This window comes from Manis javanica, chromosome 4 (genome assembly GCF_040802235.1).
Source record: "Manis javanica isolate MJ-LG chromosome 4, MJ_LKY, whole genome shotgun sequence".
NCBI lineage: Eukaryota > Metazoa > Chordata > Mammalia > Pholidota > Manidae > Manis > Manis javanica.
In genome coordinates, this window is record NC_133159.1 from 144,644,099 (window position 1) to 144,671,126 (window position 27,028).

The window sequence follows — 27,028 nt, forward strand, 5'->3', positions numbered from 1 at the left end:
TAGCATTTTTTGTAATGGTACAAAACAACCACCAGGATAACTTTTCAAAGCAGAGCATGGGGACTTATATTCTAAAATCATGACAGCTAAGCCAAAAGCAGGCTTGGGTTTTCCTACCTTGGAGGGCACCAGAGTGCAAGGCATGCAATCTATGGAGGGGTCTATGGAGAAAACAGTTTGATAGGCTAATTCTGAATGCAAAGTGTTTTTGTGAGAAACATTCAACCCAAGATACATTAAATCAAATAAGAAAGAGTACTCAGTGGACAAAACTTATTTTTTTCTCTTAAGAGAATGACATGGGGAATTGAGGGAGTAAGTGGAAGTTGAAATAAGGGAGAGATGAAGAGACATACAATAAAATATGTTGGGTGAGCCCCCTCACAGAAAGAAACAACAAGAAAAAAATCCTTAACATTTTACATTACTGCCACACTAAGTAACATGATAGATGGTGTGCATTTGAGTTCTGTGGAGGGACATACCATTCAAGCTGTAATTTCTGACCAGGCATGAATTTATAAGGAAGGGAAAAGAACTACAGAATTTCTTAGGTTTCCCTGAATAGTCTCTCAAATACCTTGATGAAGTGTGTCAATAAATCCTTAAAAAGCCCTATAGGACACAGCAATCTAACTGATCAATGTACTTCCCGAAATCCACTACAGTTACTTCCACTTCACAGTTGCTAGACAATCTCCATTGCTCCTACTTCCCTGAAAAGGAAAATTTATTTTCCACCTTTAAACAGAAAGAGAAAATACTCAGAATACAAGGTACTTAAAATCCTAGTTAATTTACAAGTAATTGTTTAAACTTTCTAATAGGAGTTATCCAGAGAGTCGGGATGCTTTCATTTTTATGGGGTATACTTTTGAACTATCTGAATATTTTATAAGCACATATTACTTTTATAACTTAAAATATTAAAATGTAAACTTTGAAGAAGGAAAATTATTAAAAATAAAATTAGAACCATAATCCAAGTACCCTCTCCGTTTCATGCAAAAATAGTCTGATCCTTTCACACTAAAAAGCCTTTAAATAAACAGCCTCTTAGGTAGTGAAACCATCCCTAACCAAATCCCCAAATTCTCTATATAGTATATGGGTCTGGAACAGCTCCTCTGAAAAGGGGAATTCCCATAGAATTCATCACTTCTTTCTCAGTACCATTAATATCACTACCACAGCACGAACCATACTAGATTGAGAGTCTGATTTTTCTACATTGTAAGCTGCTTGAGAGCAGAGGCCTCACCCTGTCCCTCGAGCACCCAACACATCACCTGGGCCATGAGAAGTATTCCACAAATATCTCAGTTCCAGAGAAATGATGCGTAAGTCACACAGCAAAACATCTAATTATGCTATCATCTCCAAACCTAAACGCTGACAAGGAAACAAAATACAGGCTACATTTCTGCTAACTTCAATACCTATATTCTCAACAAACTGATGTTAGTTAACAGAAGCAAAGTAATCAAACTTAATTTTGTCCTTATTACAAACACCAACAATAAGATGTATAGGCCACTCCTAAGTCTCAGAACCATCTTACCTGATTTAAAATTACAAATGTTACAGTGCTTTCTCATGAAGACTTAGTAATCATCACCACTTAGACAGATAAACTGAGGCTCAGAAAATAAGAGAGAGTTTTATTTGTGTTTAATATTAGCAAGACTAAGCATTGTTTATTTGCCAGCCCCAAACCAAATACACTGAGAGGCTGCTTTCATGTAAAAAAACTTAAAACTTATGATTTAAAAGTGATGTACCTACCTCCACACCTTACTATGAGCTCCTTGAGGCAGGGATTGTGAACTTAACCACCTTGGTAAGATTGGTGTTGGCAGACAATACACCCCATTTTGTTGAATGAATAACTGAATAAAAATGACACCCCAATATTTTTGACATATGCCTTTTATATGTACATTTCAAGATTTCAAAGAACTATAAATTCCTTACTAGTATTTATTTACATAACCCTTTTAAGGAAAGGGTAACAAATACTGTGGCCACAGAGCTCTAGCCTAAGAAAAGATTGTACTATCACCACTATTAAGTTTAACAGTTAACATTACTAAAAACATACTTACTAAGTGATAGGCAACTAGCCTAAACACTTTATATATATTAATTCATTTAAATCCTCAACAGTACTTTGAGGTAGGTACTATTATATCACCATTATACAGATGAAGGAAATGAAACACTATTACAAGCTTCAAAAAAAACCTGCATGTTTTCCATTTTCCAGATCAATGTGTCCTTATGGGTTACATATCAAAACTATCTGGAAAACAAAAGTGTAACAAAATTTTCAATTAATAAAAAAATGACAAAACTGCCCTCTCCAATACTACTATATGATTTAAAAATAAAAACAAAAAACACAAGCTAGTGAGGCTCTGTTTAAATGCAGTAGACAAGTCTGATTAAAAAACACTGAAAAAATGAAGTGGAGAAACTAAAGCCCAAATCACATGGATAGAAGGCAAATCCAGTAAGACAAGATAAGGAAATATTTGCTTAAACTGAAAAACAGAATATTACAAAATGGATTAAATCTCCAAAATTCAAATGGCCAAACACATCTGAAACGATGCTTAGCCACACTTAAAAAAAAAACAAACAAAAAAGCTAAACCTTAAAACAATGTGATTTTTTTTCTGATGATGCTTGATGTAGGCAAGAATGTGAAGAAAAGCATTCTCTCCATATATAACTGATAAAGAGTTCAACACAACATATCCAGAAAGCAATCTGGCAAGATGCATCAAAGTTTTACACATGCATACTTGCTAACCCTACTATTTCACTTCTAGACATTAATCCTAATGAAATAATCAGATAAGAAAGCAAAGAGACAGGTACAAAAACATTATTTTAAGCATTGTTTTTAACAGGTAAAAGCTGCAAGCATCTGAAGTACACATTTATAGGGGACTGGTTTAATTTAGTTTCACCAGATTACTCTGTGCAGCTGTTGAAAAGGAAATATAAATGGAATTTGTTTTGAATAAACTAAACCATAAAATATGTTTTGGAATAACTGAAGTACAGTTGGCTCTTAAAAAATACAGATTTGAACTGGGCAGGTCCACTTATACATGGATTGTTTTCAATAAATGTATTGGAAACATTTTTGGAGATTGTAACTGAAAAAATGTTTTCTTTTCTCTAGCTTACTTTATTTTAAGATTACAGCATATGATACATGTAACATACAAAATATGTGTTAACCAACTATTTTTGTGACTAGTAAGGTGTCAGGTCAACAGTAGGCTATTAGTAGCTAAGCTTTTGGGAAGTCTATTAAAGTTTTATGTGGATTTTTTACTGCAAAGAGGGTTGAGCATTCCAGCCCCAACATTGTTCAAGGGTCAACTATAATCTGAATATGGACTGGGTATGATATTAGGATTATTAGGAAGTATTAACTTGGTTAGGTGAGATGATAAGTGTTATATAAGAAATATCTTAATTTTTTAAGAGCCATTTACAGAACTATTTCAATTTTTCTTTAAAATATTTCAGTAAAAATAAAAAGAAAACAAAGATAGCAAAGTACTTTTTTTTAAAGAAAGAAAAGGTAGATTTATATTCATTAATTTGTGAAGATATAGAGCATGATCTTATTTATGGTTTTAAAAAAATTAAATTTATGTAAAGTATCTGGAAGAACATATATGAAATTGCTAAAAATGGTTATCTGAAGAGTACTAAGCGTAGGGAAAAAGAGGACTTTCACAATCCATGTGACACATTTTTATTACTGTTGGGATGGGAGTCAGTACTATTTGAAACAAAATATTCTTACCACAAACAAAATTAACTTTCATGATTTTTTTATAAAGGTAATTAAGATTAAGTAAATACATTCAATAATACAAAGAGTTCCTCTGAGGTAGATGTAATTCTTACTGTCAACAAAAAAATCAAAGAAACAGATTAAAATAAAAGGAAAAATTAGAAGTGGCCATAAATTTGATTGACAAGGACATCACCTACCACTAGAATTAGTTTAAAATTTTCCCTGTATGACACATACACACACAAAAAAAATACCAAGGACCAATAAACAAATGTAAGGAAAAAAATGTTTACCTTCATTAAACACTGGGAAATGTAAACTTTTAAAAATGTAAATTAAAATAAGCACAAACCATTTTCCATCTATCAAAGTGACAAAATGCAACAAACTTATAAAATCCAGTGTTGACAAGGATAAGGGAAACTGACATTCATATAAAGAAGGTAAGAATAAACTGATAAAACTTTTCAGGAGGGTAATTTGGTGATAGAGATCAAAACCCTTAAAATTTTTTACATCCTTAAAACACCCACTAATTCCACATGTAGAAATTTATTTTATGTAACAAAGTAGTCATGGATGTGAGTAAAGGTTTAGTAACAATGATGTTTACTATATTATTAACAAAAATGAAAACCTGGAAACAATCCAAATGTCCAACAATAAAGAAGTGGTTAAACTATCCATATGATGGGAAGTCTATGCTGCCATTAAGAATAATGCTGTAGAACATTATTTAATGACATGGAAAAATATGCATGATCTCTATTAAGTAGAAAATACCAGATTGCAAAACAGAATACAGATTATGGTTCCATTTTTGTTCTAAGTACACACCCACAGCAGGGGCTAAAAAACAAGACAAGATACATACCATACACAAAATATGAAGAGTACTTAACTCTAGCAGCTGGGATTAGGGAAAATCATTCCCTTACTTTTGCTTGACCATTTTCTACATTTTATATAATTGGTATGTACTACAGCTATAATAAGAAAAAAACCTGTTTGTTTCTTTATCACTAAAAAAAGTCTTATCTGCCTATAGGAGAGGGACTAAATCAGCTGATCTCCTGAGAGCCCTTCTAGCTCTGTTACTGAAAAAACAGTAGGTAGGAAAAATGCTTTGAAAAACATTTACTACTCAAACTCAGCCTTCTGTTTTGCAAATTTATCTCCCTCTCTCTTGCCTTCATTCCTTTAAGAGTTGGCATTTAGTCTATTTCTTTATTCCCTTATACTTTCTTTAAAAAGAAAAAAAGCACAGCTAAGAGTTAATCTATATGCATAAATTGGGTGGTGTGTCCAAGAGCAGAGACCTTGAAGCGGAGTAGACCTTAGTTTCCACACTAGCTCTGCCTCTAACTGCGTGACTGTAAGCAAGTTACTGAACCTCTCTCTAAGGCTTGATTTTCCTCATATGTACAACACAATTATTAGCACCTATTTCACAGGCTACTGTGAGAACTAAATGAGACATTTGTAAGAACTTCATACAGTGCATGGGGAGTAGTGCACAAGTAACAGATGGAAGCTCTTACTATTTTTAGAGGATATGGGCATCTAGCATTGGACATGCACAATAAAAATACCACAGTGTAAGTCAGTTAATCATCCTGAGTCTCAAAATGTCACATTTGATTTCTTTTCACTCATGTTCTTACATCTTACGGTCTTACTGAGGACACCAGAAATGCTTTCTAATTACTTGAGTTAGAATCTTCCTCCCCCCACCCCTCACCACTGTTAACATTTATGTAGCATACATTATGTGCTATCTTTAGGAAGTAAGAATCTTTAGAACTGTTTGAATAGCTTCTCTGCCTATAAAAATTTTCCTTGCATGAAATAGTATGAATAGCTAGTAAGAACTCTTCTCAAAATAGTAGCATTTTAGATTTATCCGGAGATAAATGTAATCAACTGCCTAAAGAAAAATAGAATCTGGTAGATTTGAGACTGAACACCAAGAAAAACAGTCAATATTATTTGAAAAAATAATACAGCCCAATTTTAACAACTTTCAAGGCAAGTCACATGAACAAACTTAGAGTCAGTTTATAAATATAATAATTACAATAATCAAGAATCATGTCTTAAAAGTATCATGACATAGTTTCCCTAAAATAATCCATAAGTAAACATTACAGCTATATTTTTTTCTAACACCACTCCCGCAGTCTCTTCTCCTTGTCAAATTTCCAGTAACGCTTAATGGAAAAAGAATTATATACGAAAATACATACATATTAAAATGTCTGGACGAATACACCCCACATTGTTTTCTCTGAGAAAAAGTATGGGGTTTGGGAAAGTGGGAGAAGTTTTACTTTTTCCTTTACATATTTTTTTACAAATAATTGTAAAAAATTTATTCACAATGGTAAAAATTTTAATTTACAAATAACTTATTCCTTCACTGTATTTTTTTACAGTGAAGATTTAAAAAATATATAAGATGTTTACATATATGTATAAAATAAGTGTGTGTGTCTGTGTATCTCCTAAAAGAACATATGGACAAAGTAAGTCCCATAAAATCCCTAGCAAATTTCATAAATATCAGAGAAAAAAAATGTCTCCACTCTTTTGAAAAAATGCAGCTCTCGTGGTATTTTTAAGGACAGACTAGGTGTTAGGAAAATACATTATGAATAGGTAAGCATCAGCCATGGTTAACACTGGAAAGGAGGAACCTGCGGAACCAGTGATCTGATGATGTTTCCAACTGCTTTTTACACCCTCTTACACATCAAGATGGAGATCGCCTCTGCCTTGGATTAGGCTTCCAGAAGAAATGGTAACAGAACCCGAACACCTTGGAAAGTGATTTCATGAAAAAGCAGTAAGAACAGGAATATTATAAAACAGATTGTGTGACATAAGCATAGGGCTATGTTTGTCTAAATTTCTGGGGTTACTTGGGTTATGAAGGGCAGATTCATTTATTAGTACAACTACTCTATGGAGAGAAAAAATCTGCAAATTCAGAGCAAACAGAATTACAACTCAACACTATACCACCTCTTACATTTAGCCAAGTGAAAAAAACACCAAAAACCAAACACATAAATTCTGCCTTCCAGGGGAATTTTTTTCCTTTTAAACAAAGGATATAGTTTTTCATCTTCCACTGTGGCCCCTTAATTTGGATCAGTTCCTATTTTGGTACAATGTATCCCTAAGGAGTTTCAATTAGTTGTGAATTAACTGTTATTCACAAGAAAAAGAAAGATAGAAGAAGAAAGAAAGAAAAAGCAGGATTAAATGCAATTGCCACTATAACTGAGAAACTTGCATCTTGCACTTTCACCATGTAAATAATGCACAGATCCTGCGGGAACATGCCAAACACCAGGATTCTTAATTAATGGAGCTCTTTAATGTGCAAATCAGGAACAAATTGCAAGTTCTGACTTGCATTGATTATGAAAACATTAATTGAATGAGCAAGACCCTTAAAAAAAGACAGAATCCTAAGTCTTCAAAGAGACCAAAAGAATACAAAGCTCTGGAAACCAGACATGTCTAACCAATGTCTAAAATACAAACCTAAAACTGAGTGCTTCTCACTAGTATACAATGAATTTAAAAACAAGAAATAAAAACCCAACAGTTTAATCAGAAAGCAATCACTATTAAAGCATCTATTCCACCAACAGCCTGCATTAAGCAGAAAAATGAGTGTTTACTCCAGAAGCTCACAGACACTGCTTTAAGGAAAAAACCACTTTATATATATATACACACTTGTATGTATATAGGTATAACAAAACAATGCTGTCTCTTTAAAAAGAAATTCATCCTATATAAATTATAGCCATAAACTTTTCCTGCAGTGCAGCCTAATTAATTCTTGTTCTATACACAAAGGGAAATGCTGGGTGACAAATGGGTGTGAAGCCAGAAAGCTGCCAGGTCTGCAAAACATTTTCTACTTCAATTTATAAGCAATTTTGCAGTAAATCATCAAGCAGAACCTGGAATCTCAGGAATCTCTGAGTATCCAAGCCACATTATATCACTTATCAAAGAGAGAAGGAAAAAGAGTTTAAAGACATCTCATTTTTCAGTTCTAACCCACATCAAAATCTGGAAGCTCTGTGTAATCTATTATTCTCTTATGGGTAAGGTTTTAGTACCAAAGACATATTTTTCAAGCAAAACTGACACTACAGGTTGATGTAGCCCATTCCTCCATCCCTAGAAGTATTGTATCATGTATCCATTATCATAAGAAATATTCCCAGAGTTACCTGGGAATAAGCACAGAACAATTCCCCTCCCCCCAATCCAAGCACAAGGTTTAGGATTAAGCCTAGCCGATGGGTTCAGTGGTAAGCCACTATGGAAAAACAGGTGGGAAACACTCCAAGGAAATGAGGCTACTGAAGAGGAAAATAGAAACTTTCAGGAAACAAAGAAAGCAAGGCAGCCCCTTTGTAGCCAAACCCTCCCCTCACCTCTAACCTCTGCCAGCCACTGATCTGTTCTCATCCCTTTAGTTTTACCTTTTCCAGAATGGCAATATAAATGGAATTTTAAAGTATATAATCTCTTGAGACTGGTCTGTTACTTTGCAAAATACATTTAATAAGATTCATCCACATTTCTCCATTTATCAATAGTCTCTTCTTTTAATTACTGAGCAATGCACCACGATTTATTCGTCCATGTGCCTACTGAAGGACATTTGGGCTATTGCTAACTTTAAGTGTAATGAATAAAGCTGCTATAAACATACATATACAAGTCTTTGCATGGACACATGTTTTCATTTCTCTAGGGTAATCTGAGGGTAGGACTGCTGGACATTCTGGTAAATACAGTTTAACTTTATAAAAAAACTGTTATACTGTTTTCCAGTGTAGCTATACTATTTTGCACTCCCACCAGGGCTGTAGGCAAGTTCTGGTTGCTCTGTATCCTTGCTGTCACCTGGTGTTGTCAGGTGTGTATGTTATCTTCGCCATGCTAATAGATGTGTAATGGCATCTCATTATGGCTTTAGTTAGTATTTTCTTCAACCCTAGTAATCATGTTAAACATCTTTTCATGTGCTCATTTGCTATTATATCTTCCCTGAAGTTTCTGTTCAAATCTTTTGCCTTTTTTTAATGGGTATTTTTTTATTATTGGGTTTTCAGAGTTCTTTATATATTCTGGACACAAGTTCTTGGTAGATACATAACATGCAAATATTTTCTTTGGTCTGTAGTTCGTCTTTTCATTCTGTTAACACGTCATTTACAGAGCAAAATACTTTAATTCTGATTTAGCCCAATGCTAATTTGTTCTTTTATGGCTTATGCTTTTGATATCATATCTAGGAATTCTTTGCCTAACCCAGGGTCATAAATATTTTTCTCCCATGTGTTCTTAAAAAAAACACTTCACAGTTTTATGTTTTACATTTAAGTCAATGATCTATTTTGTGTTAATTTTTGTGTAAAGTATGAGCTATAGGTTGAAGTTCATTTTTTGCAAATGATTGTAGTATTGTTTTAGCACCACTTGAAAAGATTATCCTTTCTACACTGAACTGAATTTGCACCTTTGTAAAAAGTTAATTGCCTGTATTTGTGTGAATCTATTTCTGGAAAACAGAGGGGAAAAGGCACTAACAAAATAATTTCAAGAAAATTCCCTGGAATGAAAGACATGAGTTCCCAGATTGAAAAGGCCCTGTAAGTACTCTACACAGCAGATGAAAACAGATCTATCTACATGAAGGTACAACATCTTGAAATTTCAGAATTCTGCAGACAGAAGTCCCCAGCTTCCAAAAGGGGTGTAAAAAAGAGTAAGATCAGCCCTGTCTAAAGAACCCTCTCTATTCTATTCCACTGATTAATTTTTTAAAGGAATAAGCCCACAAAGGAAGGACAACATATGGGAGAGATGACAGCAATGCAGTTTCTTACCAATGACTTACCCATTTACTAGAATGTCTAAAATTAAAAAGACTGACCATAGCAAGTGTTTATGAGGATGTGAAGCAACTGGAACTCTTATACACTGTAGTTGGGATTGTAAAATGGTATAACCACTTTAGAAAACAGACTGGAAGTTTCTTTAGAAAGTTAAACATATACTTACCATGTGACCCAGACATTCCATTCTTAGTTATCCAAGAGAAATGAAAGTTATGTGACCATAAAAAAACATGTACACAAGTATTTGTGGAAGCTTTATTTGTAATAGCCAAACATGGAAAATAAAACAAACTGTGCTATATCCATATACTGGAATGTTATTCAGTAATAACAGTGAAGTACTAACATGCAAAATGATGGATGAATGTAAAAAAAATTATACCAAATGAAAGACAAAAAAAAGAACTGTATGATTCCATTTACGTAAAATTCTAGAAATGCAAATGTCTAGTGACAGGAAGCAGGTTAGTGGTTGTTTAGGAATGGGGAAGAAGAAAACATTAAATGGTGGCTGAAGAAACTTCTGGGAGTGAGGAATATGTTCGTTATCTTGAGTGTGGTGATGGTTCTATGGGTGTACACAGATGTCAAACTGTACAGATTGATGACAGGTTAAGGAAAATAAAAGTTGAGAACTGACCATTTGATTTAGCAACATGGTGGTTACCTGTGACCCAGATGAGCAGTGTTGATGAAGCAGGAGGAACAAGGGCTTGACTGGGATGAATTTTGAGAGGATGGGAGGAAGGGTTTTGAGGTAATGAGTATAGACAACTCCTTCTAGGGATGTTGCTTTCAAGAGGAGCAGAGAAATGGAACCTGTATACATTCTACTATATGTCAATTATGCCTCATTAAACCAGTTTTCAAAGAAAGCAGATGGATAAATTAATAACCTAGCAAACTTGAGCAGATTCTCTGGTGCTAGCAGTGAAGAATGTGAAGCAACCCAGGTACAGTCTATGAACTGGCAGTGCTGGGTACCTTAGAAGAGGGGAAGGCAACAAGGCTAAAAAGAGTCAACATATCAAATAACATATCAGAAGTTGAAAGTTTATCCTCTGAAAGAATGAAACATAGGGTTTTTGACAGGGAGAACCAGACACAGTTGAGGGCAAGGGCATAATACCTAAAACGGGGAATAAATTGAAGCACACAGATTAAATGCTGAGATACACCTGCCTACACCTCCTAGAATATTGGCAACCAGCAGGAGACTGGAAGTTCTTTAGCAACTATGATCCCAGAGAGAGCAAAAATCTGGAGAATTAACACTGGGGGTTCCCCAAATATGACCCAACACAGATCACTTTACAATGGAAATCACAAAGAACTCTATCTAAAAAACCCTTTTAGAAGCTACACAAAGCTTTTAATCAACTTTTTGGTACTCTACAGAGAGCAAAGATTCACCAAATATCTAAGGAAAACATCTAACATGTTATACAGAGGTTAAAACATAAGATAAGAAATTAGCTAGGAGGAAACAGACTATGTAGGAAGGACACTTAAGAAAATATATATCACCTATGTTCACAGAGAAATGAAAATGATAGAAGAAAAATAAAAATACTCAATAGAAGGTTTGAAAATAGAGCTAAGGAAATGTCTTAGAAAGTAGAACCAAAAAAGAAAAAAGAGAGAGAAAGAGAGAACTGGAAATTGAAGGAAAAACAAAGGAAATCTGAGGAACAGTGTAACACCAAACGACAGGCCTTTCAAAAAAGACAGAGAAGAGGAAACAGAGGGGAAAAAGCACTAACAATATAACTTCAAGAAAATTTCCAGGAATGAAAGATATGAGTTCCCAGATTGAAAAGGCCCTGTAAGTACTCTGCACAGTGGATGAAAACTGCTGTTTCAAGGTGCATCATCTTGAAATTTCAGAATTCTGTGGACAAACATAAGTCCCCAGTTTCCAAAAGGGGAGGAAAAAACAGTAAGATCAGGAATCAGAATGGTTTCTAACTTACCAATAGCAACTCTGGAAGGTGGAAGCCCATGAAACATTCTATAGAATTCTATACACAATCAATTGTGATGATAGAATAAAGACATTTTTAGACAATCAAGGCCTAAAAAAGTTTACGAGTCATATACCATTTCTTAGTAAGCTACGATAGGATATGCTCAACCAAAATATGGGAGTAAGCCAAAAAAGATCCTGTAATAGGAGATTCCCAGATTCGAGAAGCTAAAGCAGGCCAGGATGAGGGGGCAGGAGATCTCAGCATGATGACTGGGCCATGATGAACAGCCCAAGTCAAAGCTGGTCCAAAGATTCTGGGACAGACTTCTTCAGGAAGATAAACTGGCAGAATATCTGATGCAACAGAATGTCTTGACAGGAGATTTCAACAACCAAAGAAAAGTTTAGGCTTGATTTACCACATAGAAAATAAAACAAACAAAAATGTAACAATTATTAACTCTAGAAAACAAAATGATGTGTGAGAAAAGAAAAATAATTATGTATATATATTACATGGCTCAGCTGTGAAGTGTTTACATAGACATAATAATGTAAACACTGACTACTGATCTAACCAAATTACAATATATAACCATGAAAGGATAGAAAGTGTGTATCAGTGTAATAGAAATGAGAGCTAAATCTTCATTTTTTTTTATTAAGGTATGATTGATATACACTCTTATGAAGGTTTCACATGAAAAAACAATGTGGTTACTATATTTACCCATATTATCAAGTCCCCACCCATACCCCAATGCAGTCACTGTCCATTAGTGCAGCAAGTTGGCAGAGGTTCACTATGTCCCTTCTCTGTGATACACTGTTCTCCCCGTGACCCCCCACACCATGTGTACTAAACGTAATACCCCTCATAAATCTTCATTTTTATAATGAAGTCAATAGATAATGCCCAAAACCGAAAAATCAAGTAGAAATTAAATATGCTAATTAGAGATACAGAGATAAATCCATGCATTCCAAAAAAATACAACAAAATAATTAAAAATATAATTGTTGCTTCAGGAGTATAAGATATGGCAAGGAAGTGGTATGCACTGACAGCAGATACTAGTTTTTATAACATGCTCTATAAATTTATCTGATTCTTTATAAACATGTATAACTTGAATAAAAATTTAAGAAAGGAAAAAGTCCAAGGTATATGTGGAGACAGAACAATTCTAGGAACTAAAGTGAATATAAAACAAAAAGAAAAAATTATAGATGTACATAATATACTCTAAGTATATTAATTATATAGAAAAGGAACAGTCACAAAAGACCTCAAAGAGATTTTTAAAAAAGAAAAAAGTGGAAATCAAATTCAAAATTTTCAGAACATGGACATGGGCAATGTCAAAAAGATGGAAAATGTTAGAGAACACATAAGAGATATAACACTAATCCAAATTTAATATCTAAATGGAGACAGAGAAAATGGAGGGAAGAAAATTACCAAGAAACATTAGAAGAGATTTTCCCAAAACTGAAGGACCCTTGTCTTCAGACTAACAGGGCCCATTAAGTACTCAACACAATTCATGAAAAAGGACCCCTACCTAGACATCTCTTCAGGCAATTTCAGAAAACCAGGAATAAAGAGAAGATCCCAAACATTTCCTGAGAGCAAAAACAAGTCACCTACAAAGGAATGAGACTCAAAGCAGCAACCACCTCCTTGTTAACCATACTCAATGACAGAAGACAACAGGGCATATGTTGTTGATCACATATGCTGAGTGATCCCCCAAAGATATCCACATCCGAATCCCTAGAACCTGTGAATATGTTACTATACATGCCAAAAGGAATTCACAGATGTGATTATGTTAAGGATCTGAGATGGGAATATTATCCTAAATTAGCTGGGTGGGCCCAGTGTAATCACAGGTCCTTAAAAGTGGGAGGCAGTGGGGTCAAAGTCAGAAAAGGAGAGGTTGAAGAGATGGGATTGCTCATTTGGAAGATGAAGAGAGGCATGAGCCAAGGAATGTGGGCAGCTTCTAGTAGGTGGAAAAGGCAGGAAACATTCTCCCTGAGAAACTCTGGAAAAAGCACAGCCCAGCTAACACCTTGGTTTTGGGACTTCTAAGGTCCAGAATGGTTAAGATAACAAATAATTGTGTGCTATTTTTAAGCTACCAAGCTTGTGGCATTCTGTCACAATAGCAATAGGAAACTAATACATAGCAGTATACTAAATTCTGAGGGAAAATAATTTTTAGCCTAGAAATTCTTACCCAATCAATTAAGAATATATCAAGGAAGAATGAGGGCAGAGAATTTCCAAATCTACAAGAACTCAGGTAATTTACTCCTCATGCATTGTGTTTGGCAACAAATAGGCAAAGTAAACTGAGATAAAGAGAGCCCAAAAACAGCTCCATCCTATAAGAACAATGAAAGGAAGTCCCAAAAATACAACTGTGCACTGGACTCAGAGACAAGATGGCAGGACTTAAGTTTCGGAAAAAAGACTGAGGTGATAACTGAGCTACAAGGGGAAGAAAGGAAAATCAGAGACATAAGGAACAAAATGATATAAATAATTATTAGTCCAAATGTGAAGCAAACTAAAATACAGCACAGTTTTAAGCAACTGACAGAGGGTAATAAAGATCTACTTGAACTAGGAACTTGAACTGAACTTGAAACATTCTCCTTTGAGTGGCCTAGAAGCCATGACTCTGAACAGACAAACAATAATGTAATTTTCCAGTTCTTCCCAGCCCTGGTATCACACCTCATTTACATCATAACCACACTGTAATTGCACTTCACTGGTTTTCAGCTCCTAAGGTCAACATAAGGATAAAGCACTGAAACCCCGGTGGTAGCTGCAGGGCAGACTATAAAACTGCAGAGGAAAGAAGACAGAATGAGTAATTCATACCTTCACCTCAAAATATTTACTATCTCATCCCCTGTTTCTCATTTGCAATTTATGACCTTATTCCTATTTCAAAGAAAACAGATCAAGAAAGAATTTTCAGACTCAGTACCTATTTCTGTGTCTATTTCTATACTATCTTCCACCTGTCACTACGGCTAACCTGTCCACACTGCTATAGGAGGCCACCTTTCTTGTGCCCTCGCCACATACCTACAGCAGGTGTTCCCTGTCCTACATCATCAATTTTCCCCCTCTGCTGATTCATTCTTTTCAGCACATAAATATGCTGTTATTTTTCCCATCTCAAACACGAACCAACCAAACACTTCTCTTGACTCCACATCCTTCACTATCTAAAGTCCTATTTTTCTTGTCCCTTTTAAAGCAACATCCCTAGAACGAGTTGCCTACACTTCCTACTTCAAATCCCTTCCTCCCATCCTCTCCCCAGCTCATTCCAGTCAAGCCTGTATCCCTCCCACTCCACCAACACTGTCCATCAAGGTCACAGATGACCACCACGTCATTAGATTAAATGGTCAATTCTCAATCCTCATCATCATTCCAGAGAATCAATCAATCAAGAAATAGAGGCAGAAACAAATTTCTAAAATGACAGAAGTAAAACAGAAATAGAATGAGACTGAAAGGCAAGGATCTTTGCTGTCTTCCTGAATGCTTCTGTATATGGTTTACCATATTCATGTATGAGTTTAAATCAAATAATTCAAGAATAGGTTTTAAGACATAAATAACAACAAAGTAGAGCAGCATCCTATGCAGTGATTAAGTTCTAAAGTCTGACAGCATAAAGCGAAAATCAAGTACTGACAAAACTACTTTAAGAGTCCCTATATTTGCGAATGAAGTACAGCATCATACAGTCTCTCCACAAGTTCAACATAATCAGTTTTCCCTCTTGAACACTAGAGCATACAGCTTCTTTGTCGATGAAACACAGACGATCACATTTAGGGGTCATGCTGTACAAAAACCACATGCTGCAACCTTAAACGCTAGATTCACAGTCTGACGCATTCCCTGGAGAAGTGCCCAGGAATGAAGAGCCACTGAGGCAGCAAAGCCTCTGCCTGCCCTCTCACGCCTACTCCCGGGCACTCATTTACTAAATAAAATGACAGGCAGAATTACTGGCACTATTTAGGCAGCTCCTCTCCCTCTCTTTCTTTTGGCCAGGCACATGTAGTTAGAAGTGAGTTAACTGAACAGAGGCTCCAACATGTGCACAACCTGCCCATGAGCACAGCAGAATGACTCTGTTGTGAACTACTACTGCTAGCTATCACAAGTCAGGCCACTTCCTTATCTAGTTCATCACTATTAAAGACTGTTCTGGGGCTGAACACAACCCAAATTTCTAAAAAACCAAAACAATCAAACAAATTTTCTGACTAGATTGGCTGCAGTAGTTTTCAAGCTTTTCCAACTCTGTGATCCGCGTAGGGATCACCTCTTCAGGGCAGGGGAAACCACTGCACAAAAATCTGACAGTCTCCTCCTGGTTCCACCACGTGGCTACTTTGGAAAAGCATTTACTCTGTGATCCAAGTTCACTCTCTATGTAAGAGAAATGCCAAATTAACCAGGTTGGGCAAATTAAGTAGTAGCTCAATAGCAACCAAAATCTTCCTACACATAACTCATTCTCTAATAGACAAAACGTGGCATATATGTCAATGTTAAATCAACAGGTATTATGTAAATATCAAACAGAAAGTTATCAAGAAATGATTGCCTTCATTTCTCACCTGCAATTTAGGAAAAATAAGAGATCAGTAACATTCTGTGGTGGCAGGAGTGGAGGAAAACAACTGCTACAGATGAGCATTTCAATTGTTACAATTCTTCCAAGGGCCAATTTAGCAATATGCTCCAAAAGCCTTTAAAAAAAAGTACAATCCCTTTGTCCTAGCAACTGCACTTTCAGGGAATATAGATCTGTGCTGTCCCAAACAGTACCTACTAGCCACGTGTGGCTACTGAGCACTCAAAATGTGGGTGGTTCAAATTGAGGTAACCTGTAAATGTGGAATGCATCACTCGAGATTTCAAGACTAAACATGGAAAGATACACATGAAATATCTCACTGACATTTGTATACTGACTATATGTTAAAATTATAATACATCTGGTATATTGGGTTAAATACCATATAATAAAAATTATTTTTTTAATGTGGTTGCTAGAAACTTAAAATTACATGTGGCTTCCTATATTTCTATCAGATAGTGCTACTTTTAGACAAACTACCCAAATATGTATGTACAAGGATGTTTATCAAAGCATGCTTTATAAAAGTGAAAAACCAGAATAAACCTAAGCATCCATCAATACAAACTGGTAAAATAAATTGCAGTAAATCTATAAAATGGAATATTCTGTAGCCACTGAAAATGTTGATATACATCTAAATATACGAACATGCAATGATATATTAAATAGAAAAAATAACCTTACAAAGCAGCACATATTCATAAGATTCCATTTTTGTTTTAAAATGGGTGTGTGTGTAAGCACAGAAAAGGGTCTGAAAGGATATTCATCAAAATGACAAAAGTGGTTACCTCTGGGCTGTAGGATTACAGGTAATCCTTATTTTCTTCTTTATGCTTTTATGTATTTTTTGAATCTTTCAAGTAGGCATTATATGATTTTATAATTAGTAGAGTAAAGCTATCATACAAATGATAGCCATCAGTTGAAACAAAAAAATCAACCTTATTTCCACCACCTTGGCTAGATGAAGTCTATGGGAATAAGGATCCTTAATCCTACATGATGTTAAACTCAGAGAAGCTTGCCACTACCTTTGTTCCAAGCAATACTTAAACCTTTCCCAAGTAATTAATAATATCTCAGAGTTCTACAGATCATTTGTGAATACTCTGCCATGAACCCATAAAGTGTTAATTGAGAGAACAGTGAAATAGATATTCCTGGATTTGTCACCTAAGGCAACTAAGTAATTAAAAAAGGGGGGGTTTCTCTGATAATATAGGTTATCTATGAGATAGAAAGCTGAGTGGCAGGGATACAAGGGTGGGAAGAAGGACTTCCACTATATAGTTGCTATTATCTTTTGAATTGTGAGCCATATGAATGTACTTGCCTACTTAAAAATACATAAAATTAAAAAATAAAACAGAAACATTACCAAGACTCCACGATTGCCCATGACTTACTCGATTTAAAGTCATTCTTTAAGATGTCTGTTTGTACTGATGTCCAAATAGCATTAAAAATTTAGTCTACTCAAGTCAAAACAGTTGAGGGGGTGAGGAGGGTCACAGAGAGACGAGAGGATAGATATGACCCACAAGTGGGAAGAGGAGGGGGGTAGCAAACAGAATGTAATTCATTCATAGTGGGATTCGTTTTTATACTCTTAGGCAAGTAGAAAATTTCAACACTTCCTCTATATTCATACTACATTTAACTGTGTTCTTGGATTTTTTTGCTTATGGGAAATATCAAAATGTCAACCACTGTTTCTATTAAAGGTCTTTAATGATATTGCATTTTAGACCTATAATGAAACATGGTGCTCACTGCAGTTTGTAATGCATCTCATTAAACACATTAATAACATGCATTTCACTAAAAGGTCAACTTATTATGGCTGAAGTTTGGCTTTCCTTTAATCACTTCATTTAAAGCTATAGAGCAAACTCTGAAGAAGATAGTAGAGAAAGTCTGATACAGAAATTTTCTCTCAATTCTCCCATCTATTCAATTCAGTTATGCTTAGTAAGAAATCACTGTTAATGTTTTATGTGGGATAATCGTAGTGTGACTTAAAAAATATTTTGCTTTTACAGATACATGCTGATTTATTGATAAAATGATAGCTGTCTGGTATTTGCTTGAAAATAATCCAGAAGTAGGGAGAGAGTTAGTTTAAGTATAGATAAAATAAGATTGGAAGTGAGTTCACTGCTTACCTGGTAATGGTATGTGGGCTCATTGCACAATTCTCTCCACTTTCATATAGGTTTGATATACATTTGACACTTAGACATGGATTAGAACTGGACGGGTCCACTTATATGCAGATTTTTTTCAATAAATATATTGGAAAATTTTTTAGAGATTTGCAACAATTTAAAATCTTATAAATATGTGCTATTTTTGTAGGCCTATTTTCTTTTCTCTAGCCTACTTTATTGTAAGGATACAATATATAATACATACAACACACAAAATAAGTGTTAATTGACTTTATGTTATCGGTAAGGTTTCTAGCCAACAGTAGGCTCTTAGTAGTTAAATTTTCGCTAAATCAAAAGTTACACATGGATTTTTAACTGGGGCAAGACATGAGGGGGATGCCCTTAACACCCTGTGTTGTTCAAGGGTCAACTATATGCCATAATGAAAAATTTTGAATAACTTATACTGAGGTTTAAGTAACTTGCATTCTTACATATATATTGTTGCCACCAATATAAAGGACCCACCTCCTAATAATGTTAGAACTTTAAAAAAAAAAAAGCTAACCTCTTTGGGAAATGGTTTTGTGCACAGAAAATCCCTTAACTTTGTTAAGGTTACTTCATGACTTACCATTTACACAGCTACTAAGATATCAAAAAATATCTTTGAAATTCCTTCATAGGTCAAGAGTTATATTGGTGCCAACATGTGACACCAAGGTGACTAGGGACTTGGTGCATGTGTGTGTTGGGGAAGGAGCGAGATATTTGTTTAGTTTCTGAAACGTACAGTTCAGGGTGCTGAAGGTAAAAAGCAGGCTGCTCAGGAGTTTACTGTGGCTGAGATACAACCGGAAGTCTGCTCTTTTAGAGGCTATTGTTAGGGTTATGGGAGTAAAAGAGAGTGCCAAGGAGAGAATATATCAAGAAAACACAACCTGAGAACAAGATCATAAGTGCACTGACACTGACACTGGGAGGTAAAAGGAGTCTGTACTGAGAAGAAATAAGAAAGGTGAGAGAACCCCAGCAGCATATGTGGTGTCACCAAAGCCAAACGGAAATATTTCAAGGAAAAGTTGAATGCTTCAGGTGGCAGTAGCTGGCTTTGACAATAAGGAAATCTCTGATCACCTTTCCACAGTCATAAGAGACAGAAGCTGAATTATAAGTACTCAAGCAGAATATAACACTACCCACTTTCCAGAACGGTTTATTTAAATTACATAAGGAATTTGAGTACTAATAAAAAAGTCAAAGAACACTGGAGCCAGTGGGGATGATGGTTAGTTACACCGAGGACAGTCATTCACATGGCTGAATGGTGCCAAAGGCCTCTTTCAGCAGAAAAAGACAAGACCACACCTAAACACTTGTGCCAGACACTTTGCTAATACTTCATATTGACTATGTCCTTTAATCCTCACAACCATATTATCACCATTTTACTGTGAAGTTAAGTAAATTGCTCAAGGTCACACAGCTAATCCAACTGCTGAGATGGAATCTAAACCAGGCAGTCTAATTTTAACTATTCAAAGACCAAACAAAGTGAAAAGAGATTTAATTAAAGACAGTTTCAGTATTTGTTCTGGAGCCAGTAAAAATTAAGCCTATGTTCCACATCAACTATACATATAGCACAGTGTAAATTGCTAATCCAGAATAATGTAGCTAATAGATTTTTCTTAATCTGTTTACCAAGACAGGGAGATATACGACATACTACATCACATTGTCATAAGAAAGTTGGAAACAAACAAAAATTAGCTACCTTTCAGATGTGTAGAAATTCTGGTTATCAGAGAACTCCCCACTCTCCCATCTTACCCACTCTCCCATCTTAGAATACATGATATCAAACATTTTTTCTCCCTCCACCACAACCCATCCTGTCAGTAGAAGACATCTGTCAGATTAACTAGAGATAGAGAGGCAAAGAGGCAGCTGGTCAAGAAAAAAAAAGGACATATTAAAATTACCATAACTGTTGCAAAATAAAAGTTAAATAACATTAAAATAGCTAAAGAACTAAATCGTATCAAAGAATATGTCCATTATACCTGAAACTGACTAACCCTTCAATATTTAAAGTTGAATCAAAAAAAAACAAAACCAGGAAGGAAAGGATCAAGCAAGAAGATCAATGAGTACCAAAGTGGACAAGGTCTTATGAGACATTTGAGGCACTTAACCTAGAACAGTCTAGGTCTATTCCAAAGCATAGCAGGAATTAGCATACTAGGGCATTAAATTAAAAACAGCAGAGAAGTGCTCCAAAAATCTCAAAAATTTTGAAAATCACCAATCTCTCATTTATTATGGGAGGATGGGGAAAAGGCTGGGGAAGGGGACATGAGACCCACCCACACAGTATTTGCAGGGTTCCTGACTTTGAGGAAGGAATGACATACAATGTAAAGACTAGACCCTAGGAATTCCTAAGTAAAGCACATCCCACAAGGAAGGTTCACAGAATTCCCTACCCTAGAAATGCTACATATTTATTTAGAATGGCTTAGGGTGATTCCACCTAGAGGCAGACATCAAATCAGATATCCTCTTCAGGTCCCTTCCAACCCTAACTCCACAGTACTAATTATTTTTAAAGTTTTAAAGAGCAAATGAAAACACTAAGTCTCAACGTGCAAATGAACAGCAATTCCAAGCACAATATGCTCAGCCTAAATCTCCCTCTGCCCCAGGCCTTTGGTGATGGTGGGAACACAGCGCACAGCAGGCAGTGTGGTACAGAAGGAAGACCACTAGATCTTAATGCAGGAAAGCTGGCATTTTGTCTCTGCCAGGCACAAGCAAGCTCTGTAACTCTAGGCAACTCATTCTCTCTGGGCCTCAGTTCTCCTCTCTGAGGACTGGAAACCAAGTAACTTCTAAATTCCCTTTCTCTTCCAAAATTCTTAGCTTTGAAAGCTCAACGATTGTCTTCCAAAACGTTTCCTCCCTCTATGCAACCCAAAGGAAGATGGGAGTAAGATCAGCTTGGCATGTTGTTCTAGACACCTCCCAACAAAGAAAGGCATCTTTTAAACCACATGACACAGTCAACTTAAATAAACTGAGTTTAGTCATTCATTGCCTCCCTTTTGTTCTATATCAGTGAGTTTTCAAATAGGGTTCTCTGAGTACTGAAGAAGTAGCATAGAAAGCCAAGGGTAGGAAGTGAGGGCAGGTGAGAAAAAAGCAAAACACATGCAACTCGAGCACTCAACCCATTTCAAAGTTGTATTCATTTGATAAAAGAGTTATACTGCTATTTTTTTAATGTTAAAAATCACTATTTTATATCACATTACCACTAAAACCAAATCTTCCACTCTGTGGTGTTGCAAATATAATCCTAGTGCATCCCAACATACCCCAGTGATTCTAAGTATCCAAGTACAGCATAAGTATTCTTACTATTTTTTAGGGCACTGGCAAAGTCTGGGCCACCTTTGTCCTTGAAAATAGAGAAAACATCTGGTTGAGGAAGCTGATTGGTGGTCAGTAGAGCTTTTTGTAGTTTGATCCTTCCTTCCAAGAGCTGGTCCCACAGTGCTGAGAAAGAAAAAAAGAATTCCACTGCTCAGTTATAAAATCTTCCTGGGCAGGGGCATGAGGGGCAGGAAATCACACCAGTCTTCAAGCAGCACAGCTTTATCAGTTTCATGCCATGGAAACACTCTCCATCACAGGAAACAAATGCAGCATCTTGGAAGCAAGTATCTGTTACATGAGAAGGAATGCTAAAGCCACTGAGAGGAGAAGACACTCCTCTTCAATCTTCCACAGCTGCCAAAAGTACTAGAGCAGAACCAGCTAAGCAGCTCAGTGTAGAAATGGCTGGCTAAGAATAGAGAAATGGGGCTTTAGGCCTCTAGGTAAGTGGGGCAGGTCACACACTAACGGGAAGGACACAGGAGAGAGCAAACAGCCAAAAACAAACAGATCAAGTGCAGGCACTTTGAAAAATAAGCAAACCACATACGAACCTATTTGGTTCTTCACAGCTCTTCCTTTCTCCACCTCCTCAGTAACTCTGACACTGGAGAAGGTCATCACCACACCATCATCTTCACTATTCCTGTCTTCAGCCCCGTCTTCCTCACCCTCACCTTCCAAGTCTTCCTCACCATCCTCTTCTTCCATGCCACTCTCCTCCTCTTCGTCTTCCTCTTCCTCACTGCTACCAAGGTCATCCATTCCCTCAGTAAATTTTTCAAAGTCAGTGATGCTCTGGACACTGAAGCCCAGCATTCTCCCAGAACGGCTTCTGCTCCTCTTCCTCCAAGCTGGACTACTGTTCCCATCATTACCGCACTCCCGTTCTTCAGCAATACTCACGGCATCCTCATCAGTTTCCTCCAGCCCCAGCCCCTCTGAATCTCCATCTCCAGACTCTTCCACATCAGATATTTCCTTGTCTAAACAAGGGAAGGAAAAAAAAAATGGATGTTACCTTGAGACAAACACCAGGCCATATCTTTCATTTCAACTGAAAGGCTATAGCATCTATCAAAAACTGTATTACTGTACTGTACTTCAAACATTTATTACACATTTACTATCTCCAAACTGCTAAGGGAGAAGCAAAGATGAATAAAACACAGGTCCAATCCTAACAAAGGGTTCTAGTGGGGAAGACTGACCCATAAAAACTGTAATAGAGAAGAATTAAAAGCACTTTGACAAAGTCTGATAACCCAGAGGAGGGAGAAATTTTAACAGGAGGGCAAGTGAATTTAAGCAAAGCTAGAGGAAAAGGTAACCTTTGGTGTTAGCATTGAAAATTTCACTGGATGTGAGCAATTACCAGTTTTCCCAAACAGTCATCTGAAAAAACATAATCTGTCGTTAGCTGCCTCAAATGCACAATCTCTATCACACCAGTGTACAATATTTACTAAATAATTACTAAGCACCTATTATAAGCTATGTGTAGATAAAAGCTAAAGAATGACAAAAAGAACTTAATACCTGTGGGGAGGGGTTTACAGTCTGGTGGGAATAGGAAACCTGAATACCAATAATTATATTGCAGTGTCACTAGGTACACAGTGTATAAAGAAGGAACCACCTAACTCTGCTGGAAAGGTGAGGGATAGCTTCATGTGAAGGAGACATTATAACTTATTAAGCATTAAGTAGCAGCTTATCAGACAGAAAAGTGAGGAGGAAAGAGAAAACAGCATATGCAAAGGTCCAGCACAACCAAAGTGCGCTGGAGTGCAGAATGAAGGGAGATGAGCCTAGATAGCTGCTCAGGGATTAAATCAGAAGGAGTCTTATCTTCCCTAGGAAGGAATATGAACCCGATCCTACAGTAAATGGAATGTTTGTTAAGGCTCCTGGCTTTATTTATGCTTAGGCTATCACCTGATACAGGTGTTTACTGATTGTCCAATCTCTTCCATGGTAGAACAGAAAGGCCCCATGTACAGCAAGCATAATTATTAGATACGAGGAACAGCTTCCGACAACTTTCTTCATTAAATATTTTATTAAAATGTAATAGGTCTTTAGTACTTCTTTAAAGAACTATATATACACACAAGACATAGAGAAAGCTGTCAAAATTTAAATACAAAAACTAAGCTCAAAAACAGCTAACAGAAATAATCCTTAAAATGTATGCCATTTATATGATTAAGAAACATCCATACAGAGTAGTTCTGGAGTCAGATTGCCTTATTTGAGTTGTGGCTCTTCCACTTATTAGCTGTGTGACCTTGAGCAAGTGACTTAACCAATCTGTCCCTCTTTATCTATAAAATGGGGATAAATAGTAACAATGTCATAAGGCTATAGAAAGGATTAAAAGAGATGATATATGTAATTATAATAGTGATAACATTTTTTGAGGACCTACTGTGTCCCAGGCTCTTAGAACTTAAACAGCTTACCGAAATGACTGACACATAGCAAAAGCTCAACAGATAGTTTATTTGTCTTATGACTGGTCCCTTTATCAGTCTCTAGGCAAAGAATGTGAAATGAAAATAAACTTATCAGGGGCCCCAAAACCTGTATCAAGGACTAAATCATGGACATCATAACCTGAATGATAGTTTCTTTCATATTACTTATGGATTCTCAACATAGTACCTCTAATCTCTTGAAGCAAAATTCTCAGTTATTACCATATCCATTTCCTTCTTCCACTCCAATAAACTTACAGTGCTTTAAATCTATAAGCTCACATCCTCCTAACTTCCTTGCAAGGAAGAGGAAAGGATTATATTATTTTTACAAGAGCAAAAAATGAGTTTCTCAAAATAGTATTATACAATGACCCAATGCAAGACTTGAGAAACCAAAGAAAACAGGTCAAAACCCATGAGTAGCATGCTCATCAGGCACAATGCCTTTTTCAGCACATAGCCTTCTCCAACATGCAATATGCACTGCCTTTTCTCTCCATTTTAGAGTTTGCCAGTAGTCCGAACATAAGGAGTACGACAACTTAAATCACTCTGGACTTTAGATTCCCTATGAAGTAAAATTAAGTACCTCTAAGGCCCTCTCTAATGACAAATCAATGACCTTCCCTAAGACAATAGGCAGGAATGCGCACATACTAGTCTTGCAGGGATCATAAAAAAAGGGACTTGAACCCTAAAAAATTAAGTTAGAGAAAGAGTACAGTGGAAATATGTTTACTCACCAGATGAAGCTGGAAAAGTCTTCTCCCAGTGTTCTTCCTTCCAAGCTTTTCTAGAGGTAGCCTTGCCAGAATACCTTTCATCTGCGTCCAAGACCGAGGCTGATGCAAGTTTTCTAATGCTACCCACTGCCAGGAAGTCACCTTCTCCATCTTCCCCTTCATCAAACCTGTCAATCACTCTAGCAGCAGTGGCTGGTGGGGGCGGGGTGGCGTGGGGTTAATCAGAATATCCGAGTTAGAAGGAATTTATGGTAACCCTGTTCAATCTTTCCAACTCATACTTGAATGTCTTCTACAAAATCCCCACCAACTTCCAGAAATGGAGAACTCACTACCTCCTAAGGCAGACCACTATCTTTCTGCTGTTTCTGAACAAAAGGCTGACTCTCTGCATCTACTGGCAGGACGTATTTCTACACCTTGCATCATATAAAACTAGTCTAATTCCTCTTCCATGAGTGACAAACAATCACTCAAATATTGTAAGTCAGCCATCATAATGTTCTATCCACTCTACCCCATCCCTCAGGGAGTTTTCTTTGCTTATCACGGCTAAACAGCCCCAGCTCCTTCAACTGATATTCCTAAAACATGATCATGCACTCACATTTATCCCTCCTTATTCTCCCTTCCCCACACTTCTCTAACTCAAGTCTAAAACAAGATAAGTCCCAACTAGACCTTGACCATCAGCTTACAGAACAGGAGTCTCATTTGTCAGCCGGAGCAAGTGTCTTAAGACTTAAAGAGACTTACACATCGCCCTGGAATCCTGAGTCTTCCTTCATTCTCCAGGTAAATTCTTATGGGCAGGCAAACTATTAAAATGCCTGAGGCTTCCTTCTCCTCATTTCTAACACAGTACCAGTAAGGGCATCCTGAAAGATAACTTCCAACCTGCTACTAGACTCCGGCTCCCCGCAACAACCCTCCACCAACAGTCAACACGAAGCCCGAGTTCTCTGGATGCTCCGCCCACCCGAGCACACGTCTAAGTGCGGGTCAAAAAGAAGCCGAAGCCCTCCTCCCAAGCCCGGACAACCCTCCCGGGAGGCAGTTTTCCTCTGCGCAAGGGCAAGCAGAGTAGGCCAGGTGGCAAAGGCCTGGCTGCCGGGCCCTACTCTCTGCTGGGTCCGCACTGAGCTGGGTCCACCGCACGTGGCCTCGCCCCAGTCAGGCCTCACCCTCCTCGGCGTCGGTCTCAGGATCAGCCTCGCGCGGGCACGGGTCCAACAACTGCTCCAGCTGCAGCGCCAGTGGCTGAGGTCCTGCCATGGCCACCGGGTCTCGCGCGGCGCGCGCACGTAAACGTGCGGGTTGAGACGCCGGGTCTTCTCGCCCAGAAACTACCGCACAGCAAAGCCCAGAGCCCGGCTCTAGGCCGGCAACTTCCGGGAGGGGGCGGGTTCTGTCGCGTCACTACGGGCGTTGCTAGGAAGAAAGCGGAACCGCGCCGAAGACTAAAGGGAAAGTCGCCGTCCCAACGCGTGTGCGCGTGCGCGTGCGTGTAGTGGCGACACGGGAGCGCGCAAGGGCACGTGGCCGTGGTTGACGGTGAGCAGATTAGCGTTGCGCGCGGCCAGTGACCCCTTTCGTGAAATATGCATCAAGATTTGTCTCATAGAAATAAAGTGTGGTGTAGCCATGACTCGTGGTGGCTGAACCAGGAGAGAGTAAAGGGTAATCATCTCCAGCCTTTGGAACACGCACAGACTAGGACCAAAAGCAAGGTTGGCATTTCACAATTTGAAGGCGTGTGGGGCCGGGCATACGCCTCTGACCC

The 27,028-nt window shown here is 37.2% G+C and overlaps 1 protein-coding gene across 1 annotated transcript in view; it reads right to left on the bottom strand.

Moving 5' to 3' along the window:
* The window catches only part of AATF (apoptosis antagonizing transcription factor), a 116,665-nt gene extending 90,011 nt beyond the window's left edge, over positions 1 to 26,654 (bottom strand). The window contains exons 1-4 of the mRNA XM_037026940.2: positions 26,430 to 26,654; positions 25,246 to 25,437; positions 22,574 to 23,005; positions 22,002 to 22,139 (exon numbers count right to left, since the gene is read on the bottom strand). Coding sequence (XP_036882835.1) covers positions 22,002 to 22,139; positions 22,574 to 23,005; positions 25,246 to 25,437; positions 26,430 to 26,520 — 853 coding nt within the window. The 5' untranslated portion in view covers positions 26,521 to 26,654. The remainder of the gene's footprint in view (positions 1 to 22,001; positions 22,140 to 22,573; positions 23,006 to 25,245; positions 25,438 to 26,429) is intronic.
* Positions 26,655 to 27,028: the final 374 nt, after the last annotated feature.